Source organism: Anguilla anguilla, chromosome 17 (assembly GCF_013347855.1).
Source record: "Anguilla anguilla isolate fAngAng1 chromosome 17, fAngAng1.pri, whole genome shotgun sequence".
NCBI classification, from domain to species: domain Eukaryota; kingdom Metazoa; phylum Chordata; class Actinopteri; order Anguilliformes; family Anguillidae; genus Anguilla; species Anguilla anguilla.
Genome location: NC_049217.1, coordinates 18,751,663 through 18,771,204, shown reverse-complemented (window position 1 = coordinate 18,771,204; position 19,542 = coordinate 18,751,663). Strand labels below are relative to the sequence as shown.

The 19,542-nt window shown below is 45.2% G+C and overlaps 1 protein-coding gene across 4 annotated transcripts in view; it reads left to right on the top strand.

Annotated features, from left to right (window-relative positions):
- The window catches only part of LOC118216698 (voltage-dependent T-type calcium channel subunit alpha-1H-like), a 98,011-nt gene that overhangs the window by 69,357 nt on the left and 9,112 nt on the right, over nucleotides 1-19,542 (top strand). For 3 of the 4 annotated variants that reach the window (XM_035398103.1, XM_035398102.1, XM_035398104.1), the window contains exons 15-30: nucleotides 69-156; nucleotides 730-935; nucleotides 1,141-1,509; nucleotides 2,284-2,384; nucleotides 2,577-2,700; nucleotides 3,530-3,598; nucleotides 4,113-4,297; nucleotides 5,806-5,932; nucleotides 7,447-7,572; nucleotides 8,828-8,917; nucleotides 10,058-10,271; nucleotides 14,223-14,374; nucleotides 15,018-15,127; nucleotides 18,407-18,540; nucleotides 18,867-18,937; nucleotides 19,406-19,484. In XM_035398103.1, the coding sequence (XP_035253994.1) occupies nucleotides 69-156; nucleotides 730-935; nucleotides 1,141-1,509; nucleotides 2,284-2,384; nucleotides 2,577-2,700; nucleotides 3,530-3,598; nucleotides 4,113-4,297; nucleotides 5,806-5,932; nucleotides 7,447-7,572; nucleotides 8,828-8,917; nucleotides 10,058-10,271; nucleotides 14,223-14,374; nucleotides 15,018-15,127; nucleotides 18,407-18,540; nucleotides 18,867-18,937; nucleotides 19,406-19,484 (2,245 nt within the window). The remainder of the gene's footprint in view (nucleotides 1-68; nucleotides 157-729; nucleotides 936-1,140; nucleotides 1,510-2,283; nucleotides 2,385-2,576; nucleotides 2,701-3,529; nucleotides 3,599-4,112; nucleotides 4,298-5,805; nucleotides 5,933-7,446; nucleotides 7,573-8,827; nucleotides 8,918-10,057; nucleotides 10,272-14,222; nucleotides 14,375-15,017; nucleotides 15,128-18,406; nucleotides 18,541-18,866; nucleotides 18,938-19,405; nucleotides 19,485-19,542) is intronic. The other variant, XM_035398105.1, reaches the window with a different exon arrangement.

The following is a 19,542-nucleotide window of genomic DNA, read 5'->3' as shown; positions in this document are numbered from 1 at the left end:
GCTGTGATTCTTTTGTTGTTGCTGTGTTGTTTGTTTTTTGTTTTCATAATGCCTCTCATTCCGCCCAGGGAGATGCAAGCAGGTCCGACACGGACGAGGAGAAAACTTCAACAAATTTTGAAGAGGAGGAGAAAATAAGGGAGATTCGAGCCTCAGGTAATTACAGTACTGGCTCTCAAACACCTGCCAATTTAACTTTGAGTACCACATTCCCATGTCCGCCATCTCAATGAATGAATGAATGGATTACTAACTTGTTCATAATGTTCGTTGTGACGATTGACTTTTTAATGCCAAAATGCTTCCTTATCCAACTGATGTGCTGATGTCATGCTAACATACTGAGCTGCGGACTGCAGCAGTGTTCAGTAGACGGCTGCGCAGCCCAGCTCAGACTGTAGCAGTGTTCAGTAGACTGCATGGCTGTGCAGCCAGGCTCGGCTGATTTGAGGTGTTAATGAAAGCAGCAGTAATGGCTCCTCAGAGCTTAAATGGGCAGTCCAGCTCCCTTTATATACAGGTACATTATTAATGTTCTGTTTTTTCATTGCCATGGTAATTTGGGGGACAATGACAGGTCGCTATGTTATTTTTCCTCTGGGTTAATCAGGCCGCGCACGTTTCCCTCCTGACGGCTCTTAGACGCTCGGACAGATGGTGAAAGTGCTGCTTTGTTTCCGAGGGGCTCGGATAGCCATCACCACGCTGCTCCGTTTCTCCCCCCCACAGAGTTGAAGATGTACGCATTGATGTTGACAGCCAATGGGTACACTGATCCCCGGGCCAGCGTGGCCCCGCCCATCATCATGCGCACAGCCGCCACGCCCATGCCCACGCCCAAGAGCTCCCTGGGCACAGACTCGGTCCACGCCTTTGTCGAGTCACGCCGCGGGAGCAACGCGTCCATCGACCCCGCCTTCGACCAGAAGTCCCTGGTAAGTGGAGCTCTAGGTGGAGCTCTGGGTCCATGTGAAGCTGTAGTTGGAGCTCTAGGTTTAGTATGGAGCTCTGGGTGGAGCTCTGAGTTCCATATGAAGCTCTAAGTGGAGCTCTAGGTGGAGCTCTGGGTTTTGTGTGAAGCTCTAGGTGGCGCACTGGGTTCCCCATTGTTACTGAGGTGTCCCCTTTCTCGTCCTTCAGTGCAGCCTGCGGAGCGCCCCCGGTGGGCCCCGGGGCCCGGGCAGCAACTGGGGCAGCCGGCGCTCCAGCTGGAACGGCCTGAGCCGCGCCCCGAGCCTCAAACGCAAGGACCCGTCCGGCGAGCGCGAGTCGCTGCTGTCGGGCGATGGGCAGGGCAGCTCGGAGGACGACAGCTCGGAAGGCGGGATGTCCAGCGTGGGGGGCAGCGTCGCCGGGACCCCCCTGCAACGCCGGGCCAGGTTCCCGGAGCCCCCCGAACCCCTGCAGGTCCCCACGCCACGCCGCGACTGCAACGGCCGCACCCAGCACCCGCCCTCGCACCCTGACCACTGGAAGGACGAGCACGACTACGAGGAGGACATAGACGACGTGAGTGCTGGGCTGTGTCCAATGGCGTGGCACTGGCCTCCTCTGGAATTTGATTGGCCACCCCAGGTGCCGGCCTTATTTTTCCTCCTAAAATAGTGCATTATCATTGGCTAATGTAACTGCTGGTGATAGTGTGGTCCCTCCTCACTGAGTCTGCGACCTCCCCTGGCCACCCCATGAAGAAATCCTGGTAACCCCCCTGCATGAGTGAGGCACAGCTGTGCTTCTCAGACAGGTGACACAGCTGAGGCTCGTTCTTACTTTACATGCAGCCTCGCTGATAATCTTAGAGACCCGCCTGAAAATCTGACTCTGTGTCTGACCCCCCATCTCAGTTTGTACAGAGACTAATTACAGGGCCTTAATTTATTCAGGGCAGCCAGTAACTGATGGGTGGAAAGCACCTTACAGTCTCAGGCCGACTCAGGGGAGCAGTATTTCGGGGTTTGAAGGCCCATGAAAAGGGAGCAGGAGGTGGTGCTGGGAGACAGCAGCTGATTGGTTTGCATGGCTGCAGTGGGCGGGATTAAGGTCCTGGTGCTGGTTTTTGGCGGGGGTGGGGGGGCCATGGGAGCCTGATGCTGAGCCAAACATGCCATATGGTCAGGTGACTGTGAAAACGTTTCCTTCGGTTCTGTGGTATTGTGTTGTAATGAGGGAAGCCTGCAGGCTAAGTTAGCTATGTTTTTGCAGTCCTGTAGTTTTTGATTTGGAGGGTTTAGTGGGCGTGGCTGGGCAGGGGAACTCAACTCTGTGCCACTTACTTTCTTGCAGACCCTTTGTATACGGATCCGGAAGTCGCTTGAGACCCATAAGCCCCAGTTCTGCTGGCAGCGTGAGGACTGGTCCCTGTACCTGTTCTCCCCACAGAACCAGTGAGTATCACAGCCGCACCTGATCTGGGCTTCAGGGGCGTAGGCCCAGAATGTCTGTAAAGTGCATTGAGTGTTGGTCCTTTGTGAAAAGCTCTATACAGTAAAACTGAATTGAATTGGTCCAGAGAAGATCTTAAACTGTAAGGTTGCTGTAACCCTGTGACACGCCCCAACCTTTTTCTCATCTTTCAGGTTTCGCGTTGCCTCCCAGAGGGTCATCGCTCACAAGATGTTTGATCACATAGTGCTGGTGTTCATCTTCCTCAACTGCATCACCATTGCACTGGAGAGGCCAGACATCCTCCCGCACAGCACGGTATGCTGGATGACCGTGAGACACTGTGCTCAGGGCTCCTCACCGCTGCTCAGTGTAGCTCAGTGGTGCTCAGTGCTGCTCAGTGCTGCTCAGTGCTGCTCAGCGCTGCTCAGTGTGGCTCAGTGTAGCTCAGTGACGCTCAGCGCTGCTCAGTGTAGCTCAGTGGCGCTCAGTGCTGCTCAGTGTGGCTCAGTGTAGCTCTACTTGGTGCATTATGACTCACTGATGCTTCGTGTGGCTTATCGAGAGTGTATACCTCAGTGCGGCTCAGTGTGGCTTGCTATGCCTCAGTGCGTCTGACTCAGGGCCTGCGAGACCGTAGCAAACAGAAAAACAAAAAACAAGCTGTGCTGTGAGGATGAACCTCAGCCATGCTTCAAACGTGAGGGGTGCAGGGTGCCAGGACCCCACAATGAGGCCAGGTCTGTATGCGGCTCCCCCCCCCAGTAGCAGACCTTCTGCTGGGTGTTTATAGCAGCTTGGATGAAAGGAACACGCAGCCCCTGGTCTGACTGATAATCAGCCTGAGCTTTGCTCCTGCATTTGATGCTGCTGTCCTGGGGTCCTGAAGGTCTCCCAGGTTTGGAGAGACAGCAGGAGGATCTAACGGTTCCTCTGAAGTGTGGGGAGCGGGGCCTTTCCACTCCAGCTCTACCCCCTCCGGTATCACAGACCCCATGTACAGCGTCAGCATAGCCCTGCCTGAGCCCCATCTCACTGCTGCTTCTATTGGAATATATAACTACATGCTCTCTCTCATGCTGTAAGGGTAAGCTTTGATGACAGTTCTGTCATGCAGATTCAATTCTGTTTTTTCTCTTTTTCTTAGGAGCGTGTGTTTCTCAGCGTCTCAAATTACATCTTTACCGTGATCTTTGTAGCAGAGATGACAATGAAGGTAAAAGTGTTTTTTTTTTTTAATCTGCGGAGCTTGTGTGTATTTTAGGAGGATGGTGGGAAAAGCTGGGAAATGAATACCTTTTAAAATACCCCCCTCACTGTAATGTGTATGGATCTCTTGTGCTGAGGTCAACGCTATGAACAGGAAATTAATCACTGCCCCAGAGGAACACGCATCGGTATTCCATGATTAATACTGCGTATGCACCTTTACCTGGGTCACTCAGTGTGTTTTGCAGTTTGGGTTATGCTCCAATATGCCCGCAGCAAACAGAATAGACATTATATACATAATCAGACACTTGGTGTAGCCAAATGGCTTCTAATATTTGCAGTTTTAAATTTAATTTAAATATTGTCCCCCTTCTTTGGGCTCCCAAAACAAGTCAAAAATGAGTCCCAAAGCAAGGGCAAAAAAAGAGGAGTGGGGAAGTGTAGTGCTTTGAGTCGCATCTCGCTTCTAACACAAGAGCGGGACCCCCCTGAACCGCGCACCCTGTTTCCCTGGGCAGGTGGTGGCGCACGGCTTCTACTCGGGGACGGACAGCTTCCTCCAGAGCAGCTGGAACATCCTGGACGGCGTGCTGGTCTTCGTCTCCCTGGTGGACATCCTGGTGTCCGTGGCCTCGGCCGGCGGCAACCGGATTCTGGGAATCCTGCGGGTTCTGCGTCTGCTGAGGACCCTGCGGCCTTTGAGGTGGGCACCGGGGGGCGCCGTCCACTATCGGCCCTGTTTAAATCTGAATAGAACCAATCTGAGTGAAAGAGCTGAAAATGACATGGCTGTTTGCGGTGGTGTCCTTATCGAGTTGGACCACAGCCTGGCTTCCGTTAGCAGTGGCTGTTCTACATGTGTACCTGTGTATTACCCAGCGATGAGAACTAACCTTAAAGGGTAATTACACCCTAGATCACTTTTTTTTTAGCTGTAAACATGTTTGTATGCCTACCTTATAATGAAACTTTTTAATCCATGCCGTTCTTTCAGAATTTCTGAAATGATATCATTTTATCAGAAAGAAACTGGCATAAAACGTCTGAGTACATTCCAAGATATCTGAGTACATCTTTGGAGATACTACTATGTCATGTAGATGTCAATGAAGATATTCAGCTGGAACATTGTTTCCGCCCACACATTTGTCTATTTACTTTTTTATACGACGGAACACTGCCGGCACTAGATTGGTTTTGGCCCAATGCTTTTCGAACTGGAGAAACATGGCGGCCTGTTCACAAAATTTCTCATATTCCACCTAAATGGTCCACTAAGATATGTTTGAAAACATTTAAGGGACAAAATGTATATGCTGAATCTTGGTTCGTATTTGATCTGCAACACCTATTTTGACAGTTTGAGTTTCATGAGCCAGGCACCACTACGATGTACAAATAATTTGCATATAGAATGCTTTATGCAAATGAGATGGACACACCTTCTCCACCCAGCCCAGGATGCATTTTTCAGAATTGTGTAGTAGGTGGATCCAGGCTGAAACAGTGAGTGCAATTACTCTTTAGCCTTGTCCTACATGTATCTGTGTATTACTCTGAGATTACAACTGACTAGACCACTTAAAACTCCAGTGGCTGAGAAACATTCCAGTGGCCAGTGACCAATAAGGTATATTTCCCAAATCAATTCAAATGTGTGTGTGTTTGTGTGTGTTTGTGTGTGTGTGTTTGTGTGTGTTTGTGTGTGTGTGTGTGTGTGTGTGTGTGTGTGTGTGTTTGTGTGTGTTTGTGTGTGTGTGTTTGTGTGTGTTTGTGTGTGTTTGTGTGTGTTTGTGTGTGTATGTGTGTATGTGTGTGTGTGTGTGTTTGTGTGTGTGTGTGTGTGTTTGTGTGTGTTTGTGTGTGTGTGTGTGTGTGTGTGTGTGTGTGTGTGTTTGTGTGTGTTTGTGTGTGTGTGTTTGTGTGTGTTTGTGTGTGTTTGTGTGTGTTTGTGTGTGTGTGTGTGTGTTTGTGTGTGTGTGTGTGTGTGTGTGTGTGTGTGTGTGTTTGTGTGTGTGTGTTTGTGTGTGTGTGTGTGTGTGTGTGTGTGTGTGTTTGTGTGTGTGTGTTTGTGTGTGTTTGTGTGTGTTTGTGTGTGTTTGTGTGTGTATGTGTGTATGTGTGTGTGTGTGTGTTTGTGTGTGTTTGTGTGTGTGTGTGTGTGTGTGTGTGTGTGTGTTTGTGTGTGTTTGTGTGTGTTTGTGACCTCAGGGTGATCAGTCGAGCCCCAGGCCTGAAGCTGGTGGTGGAGACGCTGATCACGTCACTTCGACCGATCGGCAACATCGTTCTCATCTGCTGTGCGTTCTTCATCGTCTTCGGCATCCTCGGGGTGCAGGTAAGGACCTGCCAGGACACGCCCCTAACCCCTCCTCAGGACACGCCCCCTGAACTCTCACAGGACATACCCTCTCACCCACCACTAGACACACCCCTCGCCTCCTACAGGACACCCCCCCCCCCCTCACCTCCCACAGGACACGCCTGTGATCCCTTCCTTGTTCTCCCCACTGACCCACCCCTCCCCCTAGACTGGCACAAGTAAAACAGCAGGGTCATAACTCATAATGACAAACAAACAGAATTAAGACCGAGACAGGAAGATGTTGCATGCAGTGAGCACTGGAGTCTTGGAGAGTGTGCTCCTGTTTTGGACTCATTAGCAAGCAGAGGGAGGAGAATGGCCTCTCATGTCTAAATGCCTCTGAATTTAGACACATTTGTGTGTGATGTAGGTCAGCTGCATCACCATAGCACTGGGATTTGCTGTTCCCCCTTTTTTCCTAAAAGATAATTCAGCTGTGCTTCCAGTCTGATGCATCACATTGTCAGAATTTATTCCCTTCTTTGGCACGAACAGCTATGAATCACCAACCAAATCCGCCCTGTTTCAATGTTTCAATCACAGATAGCTGAGCCCCGTTGAAAACGGTACGATTGCATCTGTAGTGGGGGGGGGGGGACCCACAGTCCACACGCTTCGTTAGCAGCTGCATGACCCAGAAGGGTTCAGGGTTCAGACGAATCAGGGTTCAGGAGGTTGGAGGCTGTGTTTACTCCTCCTGCCACACATCCATCATTAAAGCAGGGGAGCAAGGAGAACAGAACAGGGTCACTGAGCATAATGAGGTCTGCACACGTTAGAGTTTACACTCACATTAGAGATTCTGCTCACGTTACAGGTTCTGCTCACATTAGAGTTTGTGCTTACATTAGAGATTCTGCTCACATTAGAGATTCTGCTCACAGTTTCTGCTCACAGTAGAAATTCTGCTCACAGTAGAGATTCTGTTCACCTTAGAGATACTGCTTACAGTAGAGATTCTGTTCACCTTAGAGACACTGCTCACAGTAGAGATTCTGCTCAAAGATTCTGCCAACATTACACTTTACTCTCACCTTTGAGATTCTGTTCACATTACAGATTATGCTCAAAGATTCTGATAACATTACACTTTACTCTCACCTTTGAGATTCTGTTCACATTACAGATTATGCTCAAATATTCTGTTCACATTAGATTCTGCTCACATCAGAGATTCTGTTCCCATTAGAGTTTCTGCTCTGAGAGATGGCATTGGAAGCTGCTCTGCCCTCGTGTTTAAAGGGAAAATGCTGAGATTCTTCAGGATTCATGGGAGACGTAGTTAAAACCTGGAACAGGGAGAGCCACTCGGTTGATTTATATAGCGCACGCCTGAACTGTGTTCGGAACACTTTTCAAAACCGTTATTGACCACTGTGGTACATTTTGTGCCCGTGTTTAAATAATAAATAATTTATAAATGAAACTAAGTGATGAAATTGTGTCTGGATGATTGTATCGAGGCCTAATTGTTGTGTGGAATGTAGCTGTTCAAGGGGAAGTTTTATCACTGTGAAGGACACGACTTGAGGAACGTCACCAACAAGTCCGACTGCCTGCTGGCCAACTACCGCTGGATCAGAAGGAAATACAACTTTGACAACCTTGGACAGGTGAGGTGGATTATTATGAACTTGTGGTGTGAACAATGTGTCTGACAGAGACAAAAACAAATGAATCTAGAGCTGCAGTGACACTGCCTTGGAATGAACAGTCCCGCTTTAACAAAGTTGCAATCGATTTAATGCACAATTTAATTCTGGTTAGAAATGAGTTGTGTTCTAAAACACAGCAGGTAATACAAGAGAGCGTTGGAGACGCTGTCTCATGTATTATGAGTGTCAAAAGCAAATTATCTTTCATTTATTTTTGCTGAATAAAGCAGTAGATCTGATTAAGTGTTAAATGTTTTTGCCATACATTTTATTGACTTATCAATCATAATCTTGACTGCTGTTTAAGAACTACATGACCTAAAAAGTCAAAGAGAAATGGCTGGACACAGATTATGAGAATTAACTAGCTGTAAGGCAACCAATTGAAAATGAAATATTGGCTCAATTGCTGTGTGCAACTTGGAATGTATTTCGCTTAATTTAGTCATAGTGTATATATATTTGCCTGAATGTACTTTAAATACGAAATTACTTTTTAGGGATTATGTGTGGAGTTTGTGTGTGGGATTTTCTGTGGGGTTTGTGTGTGGGGTTTGAGTGGTGAGTTTGTGTGTGGGGGTCTGTGTGTAGGGTTTGTGTGTGGGGATTGTGTGTGGGGGTCTGTGTGTGGAGTTTGTGTGGGGTTTGTGTGTGTGGTCTGCGTGTGGGGTCTGTGTGTGGGGTTTGAGTGTGGGGTTTGTGTGGGGTTTTTGTGGAGTTTGTGTGTGGGCTTTTCTTTGGGGATTGTGTGTGGGGTTTGAGTGTGGTGTCTGTGTGTGGGGTGTATCTAGGGTTTGAGTATGGAGTCTGTGTGTGGGGTTTGAGTATGGGGTTTGTGTGGGGTTTGAGTGTGGGGATTGTGTGGGGTTTTTGTGGAGTTTGTGTGTGGGCTTATCTATGGGGATTGTGTGTGGGGTTTGAGTGTGGTGGGGTTTGAGTATGGGGTTTGTGTGGGGTTTGAGTGTGGGGATTGTGTGGGGTTTGAGTGTGGTGGGGTTTGAGTATGGGGTTTGTGTGGGGTTTGAGTGTGGGGATTGTGTGGGGTTTGAGTGTGGTGGGGTTTGAGTATGGGGATTGTGTGGGGTTTGAGTGTGGGGATTGTGTGGGGTTTGAGTGTGGTGGGGTTTGAGTATGGAGTCTGTGTGTGGGGTTTGAGTGTGGGGATTGTGTGGGGTTTGGGTTCTAACGCTGTCATTCTGCGGTTATTTTTCAGGCGCTCATGGCCCTGTTCGTTCTCTCGTCCAAGGACGGATGGGTGAACATCATGTACGACGGCCTGGACGCGGTGGCAGTGGACCAGCAGGTGTGTTGTTGTCATGGCAACAGGCGGGATGGAACCGAATGCTCTGGATGACATAACTCTGCTGCGGGCTGAGGAGACCGTCGATCTCCCCTAACAACAGTGTGCGCCGCTCGGCATGAGAGCAGCGGGAAGCTGCGTGTGCAAAAAACTACGAGTCCCAGCTTCCCGTCTGCCTGCGTCCACTGCAGCTTCTACCGGCAGCTCCAAACAACCAGGAACTTAGCCGGCCAAAATTCATCTCTTTATGTAACACCTGTACAAAACTGAACACATTTAATTCGAGCTGACAGAGATGTCTACAATACATGAATACATTTCGAAAATCGCACCTGTAAACATAACAGATGCTTCTATGATGCATGAATACATTTAAAAAACGGCACCTGTAAACTGGCTTTGTTTTTGAAGCCAAGCTCACGTGACTATGCTGCTGTTTGTTTAAACGCGTAGAGAGCTGCGCTGCCTGTGTCTACTGTGTCTGCACTGTGTCTGTACTGTGTCTGTGCTGTGTCTGTACTGTGTCTGTACTGTGTCTGTACTGACTGCTTAAGGCTGCATTTACCTCGGATGCGCTTTGACAGCTGGGGACGCCGTTTTTCTAATTATTTTCTCTGAGGTTTTTGAAGCGTTGTCTGCGCTGCTTTTACACACCAGGGGCCCCGCGTTTGTCTGCCCAGGGTGCCTCCCTGTTTTTAGGTGCGCATGGAGCAGAAAATTATCCAGTTTTGAAGCACGCTGAGAAAAAAGCGCCCTACATCACTGTCATTCTTTTCTCCGCTGTCCAATCGCATGAAAATAGAGGCGGGCCTTGACTTGCGGTTTGCTTTCACTTTAAATGAAGAAGATTGAAGAGAAGTTGGTCGTTACAGTTTCTGGCCATTTGAAGTTGTACGATTTCACAAATCATTGCTACCAAATAAATGGTCCAAGACATGGTGAGAAATTCTTGCGATGTGGATGTAGATGGCAAGTTATTTTCTGGTGAAATTAGTGGGCTAATGCCATTAAATATTTTACGTTCCTCTCCCTGCTCCCTCACTGTCTCCCTCTCGCCCCCTCCCTCTACCCCTTTCCTTCCCCGTCCCTCCTCCCTCTCACCCACCCTCTCTGTCTCCCTCCCTCTCTCTCCCCCCCCCACAGCCGGTGCGGAACCACAACCCCTGGATGCTGCTCTACTTCATCTCCTTCCTGCTGATCGTCAGCTTCTTCGTGCTCAACATGTTCGTGGGCGTGGTGGTGGAGAACTTCCACAAGTGCCGGCAGCACCAGGAGGAGGAAGAGGCGCGTCTGCGCGAGGAGAAGCGTCTGAAGAGGCTGGAGAAAAGGCGCAGGAGTAAGGGAGCGTGCGGGTCCGGTCGGTAGTCTGTCTTTCTGAGTCCTGCCTGCATCCAGAGCCTGAACGCACAAAAGAAAGAGAGGAGGTTGGGGGGGGGGGGGCGATGGGGGGTGTGGGGGAGGGGGGGGGGGGAGAACTCCACACACCCTCCAGAGGTGCAGGAAAGTGACTGAGTTCCAGCGCATGCTCCTGCATGCAACCTCCAATAACCCCACATGAAAAAGTATCGCCCTGATATACCAGCAATACCAAATCCAAAATGCAACGAGTACAGTTTTTCCCAAAGGTACAGAATGTATTAACCTACAAACAGACTAAGTATTGCCACAATTATATAGTGCAATCTTAAATGTAATTTTTTGTGCATATTGTCAAGCGTGCCCTGTAATGTGTAGTTTTACGAGCTATTCTGCATGCCAATAATTGGCAGATTTGTGGCATGTTTTCACATATATTTCAGTATAATCCTTGGCTTGGATTTGATATTTTAACTGGGAGTGCCATGGCATTTAAAAAATACATTTATAGAAATTTATCCTGTGGTTTGAAATGAGTTGTGCTCAGTTGCAGTTTTTAAATTTAGCTAATTTAGGAGTGACCATAAACTGTGGATGAGAAATGGGCTGTGGAAAATTATGAGGACTATGATTAATTGTGATTAAAACAATGAAGGAATTTCATTAATTCTATTAGCTAAGCCATTTAATGATGATTGGTGGTATTGATAGCCCTGATATAAAGATAAATGAATTTGATTCATTGTGCTAGCTAATTTATTAGCTAATGATTTGCGATATTGACAGACCTGTTATAAAGATTAATTACTTTTTCATGTGGGGGTGCTGCATGAGGGCATGTCTCAAATTCTGGAGAGCTCTGCCCGGTAAAGTATGGCATCCTTGCATATTCTTACAGCATAGCAGCTGGGCCGCAGAGAAAGTAGCATTTTCACTCATTAGGGATAAAGTGTACTTTTCTAAATTGGGGAGAAATGGGGGTGGGGGGTGGGGGGAATAAACAGTAAACAGAACAGGAAGGTAAACAGTGTTTCTGCACAAAGGCACTTGCACCCTGAAGCAGTAGCCTTCCTGATTGATGGCACAGTTTGAACAACTGGACAGTTTTATGTGTGGACACGACTTTGTCCTGTAATCCATTCCCTGGTTATTCGGCCGGGGGCTTAATCACTGGTGTGATACGCTGTTGCGCTGCCGCAGTCGACCAGAGATGGCGCACTTGTTATGAACAGCCGAGGACAGAAAGGATCTCAGCTTCGGAGACTTGAAGTTTATATGGGAGAAAAGAAATGGGGTGGAGCTGTGCTCCACCTCAGAGCAGAAGCGGTCCTTCCGTCTGCCAGGGGTATGGGCACAAGAGGCTCATTGAGTTGGTTTATATATGAATTCGTGTAGACCTGTCTTTCACAGTGAAGTTTGAATGCTAAGTGTGATATTACGAAGGTGACCGTTTCTCTATTGTCCTGAATTACTGTTACTTGACGACATTCATCTCCCTCTTGGTTCCTGTTTTCTGCTGTCTAGCAGCAATATTAGGGAGTAGGATGACATTTCATTCGCAGACTAAAATTACACAGTGTAACATTTTCTCAGATCCTGGCATCATCTATATTTGGTGCCATCAACTTTATTAATACGGCATACCTGTGTTTCAAATTGCTCTCTTGAAAAAATCTTTGAACAAAAGGCATATTAATGGAATTGTACAACATTTCCTTCGCCCTCCAGGATTGACCCAAAAATTCTGCAGATGTTCTACTGGTTATTTTGAAACAGATTATAAACAGGGAATGGAGGTAATCTCTATGGTATAGTAGGATGTCACTTACAAAATATAAGGAATGCTTATTTTGATTTATTGGGATGTTAAATATATATTACACAATAGTAAATATATTTTACACAAATTATGTCCGTTATTGACAATTATCTGTCGTTTCAACAAATGAATATTGTTGAATATTTTTTACAATTAATTCGATTTCAGAATATATTCTGTAATATGTAAGTGTGAATGGCATGCATAAAAGTGGAAATAATTTATATATTTCCTCATATATATGGCATTTTTAATAAATATTTTCCTAGGTGGTAAATTTTTAACTTTTTCATAAGGAATTTTCTTGTGGTAAGCGATTACCAGAAAATATCTTTGAGAAGACAGACTTCAAATTGAAGTGGACGTGAAACATGTTAATGTCTATAGTACTTGTGTCGTGGTTACACTTTATCGTACCAAATCTAAATCTAATCTAGTGTTTTTATCAGTGTCATTTCACATTTGACTGCCACTGCAGTGTATGCTCTTTTTGTATTGATGGTATGTCTACCTTTGATTGATGAGGTGAGGAGATTAAATATTTTCATAGTTCTGGCTGAAGATGGTAATATTTAGAAGTGATGGCACTTCCTGTATCAGTATCACAGAAATTGTATCAGCAAGTGCTTACCATATAAATGTCCACTATGTTCTCACGCAGTAATTCAGTATGTCAGTTGTTCATACTCCTACACATCTAATTGGTGTTTAAGGTTATGTTGTAGCATTACAAATAGTTTTTACCAATTTTCCATCACAGACGGTAGCCTTGTAGGTTGTGCTGAACATTATCGCAAAGATGTAGTAGAACAAAAAAAAAAGAAGATAATCATGTTTGCATCCAGTTTCCTGCACTTTTTGTGTGGTCATTACAAAATGAAAAAACTGCAAAATAGTAATTACACTGAAATTAAATGCTGTTACTAGTGCTGTTTGGTGCAGGGATAAATGAGTAATGAGTATCTCTGACCTCAATGATCAACTGAATATGTTAAATTACTGTGTCTGTGTACCAACAATTTACTCAGCAATTACTGGCTATTAAGCCACTGTACGACAGTGCTACTCATATTGCATGTACTAATACAGTAGGTGCATGAAAACCATGCATGAAAGCAAGTGCCAAGATCAGTCTAACCGCAGTGTGATTTGGCCCTACGTTTTAGCGAGTAAATTGAAGCCTCTGTTTCTTAAACAGCATTATGAGCTTGGCAGTTACTGATAATTGATCTAGGAAAAAAAGAGAACTTTGTATTCGTGACCAATTGTAATGCTTCTTCGCATTGCTCAGAAAACCTCAGTAAAACGGCACAATGCAGTTATAGTGAGTCTGGGCCAAATTATTATCGGTGTTCCTATTTTAGTCTGGCCTACATGCTAATGAGCATATATAGATATGGTCTTTAATGTGGCCCTTAACTTGTGCTCCTGTGTTGACCAGATATTTCATTTTATCTCACCCTTAGTGCAGATATTCATTATTAATGCTCTTGCACTTTAATTTTTAATAAGGCACCCTAGGGTCAGTCAGCAAGGAAAAACAAAGAAAATATGTTTTGTGAACACCTTATATTTGAAGTGCCCTTGCTTTGTCCAGAAAAATGCTTTCACTACCATTCATATTCACAGATTTCTTTTAGTTTGGTTTAACTCTACATAGTCAAGCTTTATTTAGATGTCCATGTCTCATACATTTAATTCTAACTACAGCCTGATGTAGGCAGAACTAAAGTCACTAGCATTTCAGAAACAATATGAGCTCTCCACACAAACACACTCAGGTGCATACACACACGCAAACACACACACACACACACACACACACACGCACAGTCTGGGAACACATGCGTGCAGTCCACACGCGTAGGAATTTGTAATTCTTTCACAAGAAGATCCCTCAATTTGATACCTCTGCAACGCAATGCAATGCTCAGTAAAAGAAAGTTAATTTCCTGAACCCCTTCCTCAATGTATTTCACCGTTTTACAAGATATAACATTGTGCTCGCAAATGTTCAGGTGGCCACATGGTCTAATGTTTGCCATTGGTGCAATTAATAGTGGAGGCGGGACTTAAATGTGCTCTCTCTCTCCCTCTGCTCTTGTCCTTTTGTGATGCGTTTGTGTATTGCAGAAGCTCAACAGCGGCCCTACTATGCGGACTACTCCCCCGCCCGCCTCTATATCCACACACTGTGCACCAACCACTACCTGGACCTCTTCATTACCTTCATCATCGCCATCAATGTGGTCACCATGTCCATGGAGCACTACAGCCAGCCCCAGGTGACTCCTCCTCCTCCTCAGGTCATGTGACACGTGTTTGCTGAGGCCTCTGGCAGTTCTGAATGTGACACATTTCTGCATGAAAGCAGCTGAATTCGCACTTCAGCCTGCACAGCAGCATGTTCTGCATTAAATTCACTCTGATAGGACATTTTTTTCCTTCAATTGTCAGGAGTCTAGTTTCTCATTATGGAGCCTGTGTAGCTCTATCTGTATTTATTTCTGTTGTGCAGTGGAATTGATTTGTGTTGTTAATAATTTTTGGTATACTTGGTTTAATTTATTCACCTGTCACTTTTTCCTGCTGTTTGCAATCTTATCTTTCTAGTTTGTTTTTTTAAGTCTGTTTATTCCCAAATGGGAAAATGCCTCATAACAACAATTCAATTTAATTTCTTGCTGTATTTTCTGTGATGTCTCATTTTAGAGGATGCTATATACTACAAGTTCTACTTAAATAGTCATTTGAGCAGTTGTGTAGCATTAGCTTGATACTCAGCCTATAAGACAAATTAGGCATATTTTTCATATTGGATATGTAGAGCACAGAGTGTATGTAGGGCATATGTTGTATATGTGACTTTAAGGGCATTGGGTGTGCTTGGCTAAAAACTCACCACATGGTTGATCTTGCTGTCTGCAGTACCTTGAAGAGGCTCTGAAATACTGCAACTATGGCTTCACCATCACATTTATCCTTGAAGCTCTGCTCAAGCTGGTTGCTTTCGGCTTTACCAGGTTCTTGAAAGACAGGTAAGTCAACTCTTAAAGTCACACACAGAGAGTGGTACATCAAGGGGGGGGGGGGGGGGGTGCTGGTAGTGCTACACGTATGTTACTCTAAGGAGGAATTTGTTCTCAGCCATTACCCATGGAAATGAATTGAATGACTTTTCACTGTAGAGGCTATCTGTTGATGACTGAAACCTCTGAGTAGAGGGAGGGATAATTAATCTCTTGCTTGCCATTAAACCAGTGGGAGTTAATCACTTCATTAGCTGTATTGTTTGCAGTACTGCAGTGTGTCCTGGTCATTATTGAAGCCATTTTGGCTCACACAGTTTCAGGACACAGTTGCGTTTTCTAAAAAGTACTAAAATACTGGAAACCCCCCCCCCCCGGCTCTTGCTTGATTACCTGGTCGCTCTGTGCATCGGAAAAGCTATCACGCACACACAAGCCACCCCATCCCCCATCTCTTGCGTGATCACATGGCCATTCTGTGCAGCTTGCACGTGGGTCTCGTACCCCGCCATCAACCGCTCGCTCTTCTTTTCGACTCGAGCGGCCTCAAGGAAATCTAAGGATAATGCGCCAAAACATCCCCAGGCCCCAATGGCTTCCTGTCGCTCTCAATGTGCAGAAATATACATCACCTCCCTTCCCTCCTGTGGCCCCGGGGAGGTGGTGCTTCACGGAGAGCTCTGTTTCTTCACAGGAAGTCAGAAGATGAATGTATGACATATATTTAGCTATATTTCCCCAGTGGTCACGTTAGCCGAGCCCTTATATGATCATGTAGTAAAAGTTTGTCTTCATTATGTATGTAATGTCCCCCCCCCCCCAGGCTCTCATTAGGATCCAGTCATTCCTGAAGAGGAGGTGATTGGTGTTCCATGGATCACAGTCCCTGTTTAGATTGAATGCAACAAGTTATAATGATTAATAATGATTAATAATAAAAATTAATAATGATCTTTTTTTGGTTCCCATTAAATAACAACAACAACAATGCAGTCATATAGCAAGTTTCTAGCCAGTTTCAGTGGTACTAAGTGATTGGGGAAAATGTATGTGTTTAGGCAGATTGTTGCAAAGATACTCACAATAACAGGGCACCATCAGCAAGGTCCAGTAGCATATTGTTTTGTTTTCCCAATATTCTATATGTGGAAAACATTTTGAAGGCTTAACTGTTGAATGGAGCACTCACAGAAAGCTTAGCATTGTTTAAGATTGTGCTCATTTGGAACACTGTTAGAGATGCAGCATTCGTTTGGAACACTGTTAAAGATGCTGTGCATTTGGAACACCGTTAAAGATTTAGTGTTCATTTGGGACACTGTTAAAGGTGCAATGTTCATTTGGAACACTGTTATAGATGCAGTGATAATTTGGAACACTGTTAAAGATGCAGCATTCTTTTTTTAGAGGTCTTTCTCATTCATACTTATATGCAAGAAGTCTTCTATGCGATTTTGTTACACACAAGAGAGAGAATGTTTTAGTGCTCAGCATGCCTTAGCGGGAATTTCTCGCAAACACCATTTGCGTCGTCTTTTTCTGTAAATGAACAGAGAAAGAGCTGATAATTACACATCAGTGACAATTAACTAATCAACCTGAGACTCCATCTGGGAGTAATGACACGTACAAACCGTCAGAGTGGAAAAGGAACAGATTAACTTCAGGCCAACCGCCTGAGCGTATCCTTGTAAGTCCTTCATAAAGAAATATACAAAGGGCATATGAGTCAGAAAATTATGCATGGACTTTTTTGGACCATTTTCAAGCTCATGCATATTTTTACCGCATATAATTCTGGTGATATTTTCTTTCCAAATCTGTTCATTTCTCCATGGACCTCCCTGACGAGTAGTTTTATTTGTCAGTGAAGGAAATAGTATATTGATTATTTATTTTTATAAAACAAACCTATGTTTACTTTTACCATGTGTGATATATTCATTGGTATTTGGGTTGCTGAAATTGAGTGTTGAAAGTATCCATTTATGCCTAAATAAATATTTTTATTCTGTTCATAGCTGTATGCATACTTTAATTCAATCTTTTCCTTAATATGCAGTTTTTAAGTTTGAAGAAAAATTGTAATGTTCATTGATGAATTGCCTGGTGTTCTTATGATGATAGTTCATTGCTCCGACTCACACACATACGTGACCTGGTAAATGATAAATTGTCACCAACGGGTAATTTTCTCGATCTATTATCTCTGTGTAAAAGACCTTCATTAAGGGATGCTGTTGTGATGTTATCATAAAATGAGAGATTTAAATAGCAAGATGGCATCCTGTTTAAGAAGGCTAGTTCCCATGGCACCAGACTGAAGAGCAGTGTCCTGAGCTGTGGTGTGTCCAGGTGGCTAATGCTATCCCAGTGGAGTCCATTATCTCAGTCTGCTGTCAAATAATGTGGGTTGTTTATCAGCCTGGTCTATACAAGGAAGAGTTGGTCAGACATCTTCGATTTAATGCGTATTTTATATACTTAAAGCCTTTGCACAGTAGTAAAACTTTTTTCATTATCAGTTATTTTATTGTAATAGCATTATAAAGGAACACAAAAAATCATTGCCTTTTTATCCCTGAAATGGTGATAGTTAAATCATTTCACATTAGTCATGTAATATGTATTTGAGACAGGTCTGTTGGTCAGGTCTCTTCCAATATATCCATTTCATAAAATATATAATAACATATTATTGTCATCTGACATGGCATCGGGATTGTATGAGCTCTGTGACTTCACTGGGCCGGTGGGAAGTGTGTGTAAGAATGACATTGTGGCCTCGGAAATGTGATCGTCCATCTGTTGTGTAAATGTGAATGACTGTGGTGGGAGTATTTAACAGTTCATTACAATAGAAATGAAAGCCCTGGCAAAAACAAACATGCACGTCATACTGCCCCCTGGGAGCCACAGATGAGCCTCACAGAATGATCATTCTTTTTTCTCTCCTTAAATTTTTAAGAATGGGGAAATTTAAGTCCCCCTCAATGTTCCAGGGAATGTTCTGCACTCCTCAATGTGCATTTAGAATCGCGGTTTAGAAGGAAGGCATGATACCCTTTCGCCCAATTGTCTTACAGGAGGTGCATTAAACATAGCCAGAAAACCACTGCTAGAGCTAGAGCAAAGCTACAGTCACATATGTGCTGTCATAGAGAATGCAGCAAAAAAACTAAGAGAATGTTAGAGCGTCTTATATAAAACAGTAATTGAGGAGTGGTTTGGGATGGTGGACTATTCCAATAGCCAGTGAGTGATTGGCGTGTCTGTTCCCGTCCCGAGGTGGAACCAGCTGGACCTGGCCATTGTGGGGCTTTCCATCATGGGGATCACGCTGGAGGAGATCGAGAGCAGCGCCGCCCTGCCCATCAACCCCACCATCATCCGCATCATGAGGGTGTTGCGCATCGCCCGAGGTGAAGGAGCATTGCCTTACTGCTGTTATACATGGCTGCAGTGTTTAGAGTAACACACTGCTGTAGTGCTTAGCATTACACATGGTTGCAATGTTAGCATTACACACGGCTGCAGTGTTTAGGGTAACACACTGCTGCAGTGTTAGCATTGCACATGGTTGCAATGTTAGCATTACACACTTCTGTAGTGTTAGCATTACACGTGGCTGCATTGTTTAGGGTAACACACTGCTGTAGTTCTTAGCATTACACATGGCTGCAATGTTAGCATTACTCACTGCTGTAGTGTTTCAGATGAATGCTCACTGGCCTTGTTTTGTCTTCAGTACTGAAGCTGTTGAAAATGGCTACAGGGATGCGGTCTCTGCTGGACACAGTGATGCAAGCCTTGCCGCAGGTAACATACCCTTGTCTGTACGTGTGTGGGCGTGTGTGAGTTTGTGCGTGTGTGCGTGTGTACGTGTGTGTGTGTCTGTGTGCATGCGTGTGTGTGCGTGCACAGGTGTGTGCGCATGTGTGCGCACTTGTGTGTGTGCGTGCTTGTGTGTGTGCATGCGTCTGTGTGTGCATGCCTGTGTATGTCTGCGTGTGCACAAGATTTTTTGCTTTGCAGATTATGTTTACCTCCCCCATATCTCTGTTTCCCTCCTCGATTCTCTCTCTCTCCCCTACTCTTTCCCTCTCGCCCTCCCCATCTCTCCCCTCTCTCTGTCTCTCTTTCTTCCCCTTCTCTCCACCCACCTCTTTCTCTCTCTGCCATGCCCCCTTTCTCTCTCTCCTCTCTGCCCCCCTCTCACTCATTCTCTTTCTCTCTCTGTCATTCCCTCCCCCTCAACCCTTCTCTCTCTCTCTCTCTCTCTCTCAGGTTGGGAATTTGGGTCTACTCTTCATGTTGCTGTTCTTCATATACGCTGCACTGGGTGTGGAGCTTTTTGGGAAACTGGGTCAGTGCAGCGAGCTGCATTTTCACACTTGTGCTGCGTTCTTATTCATTCTTCTACT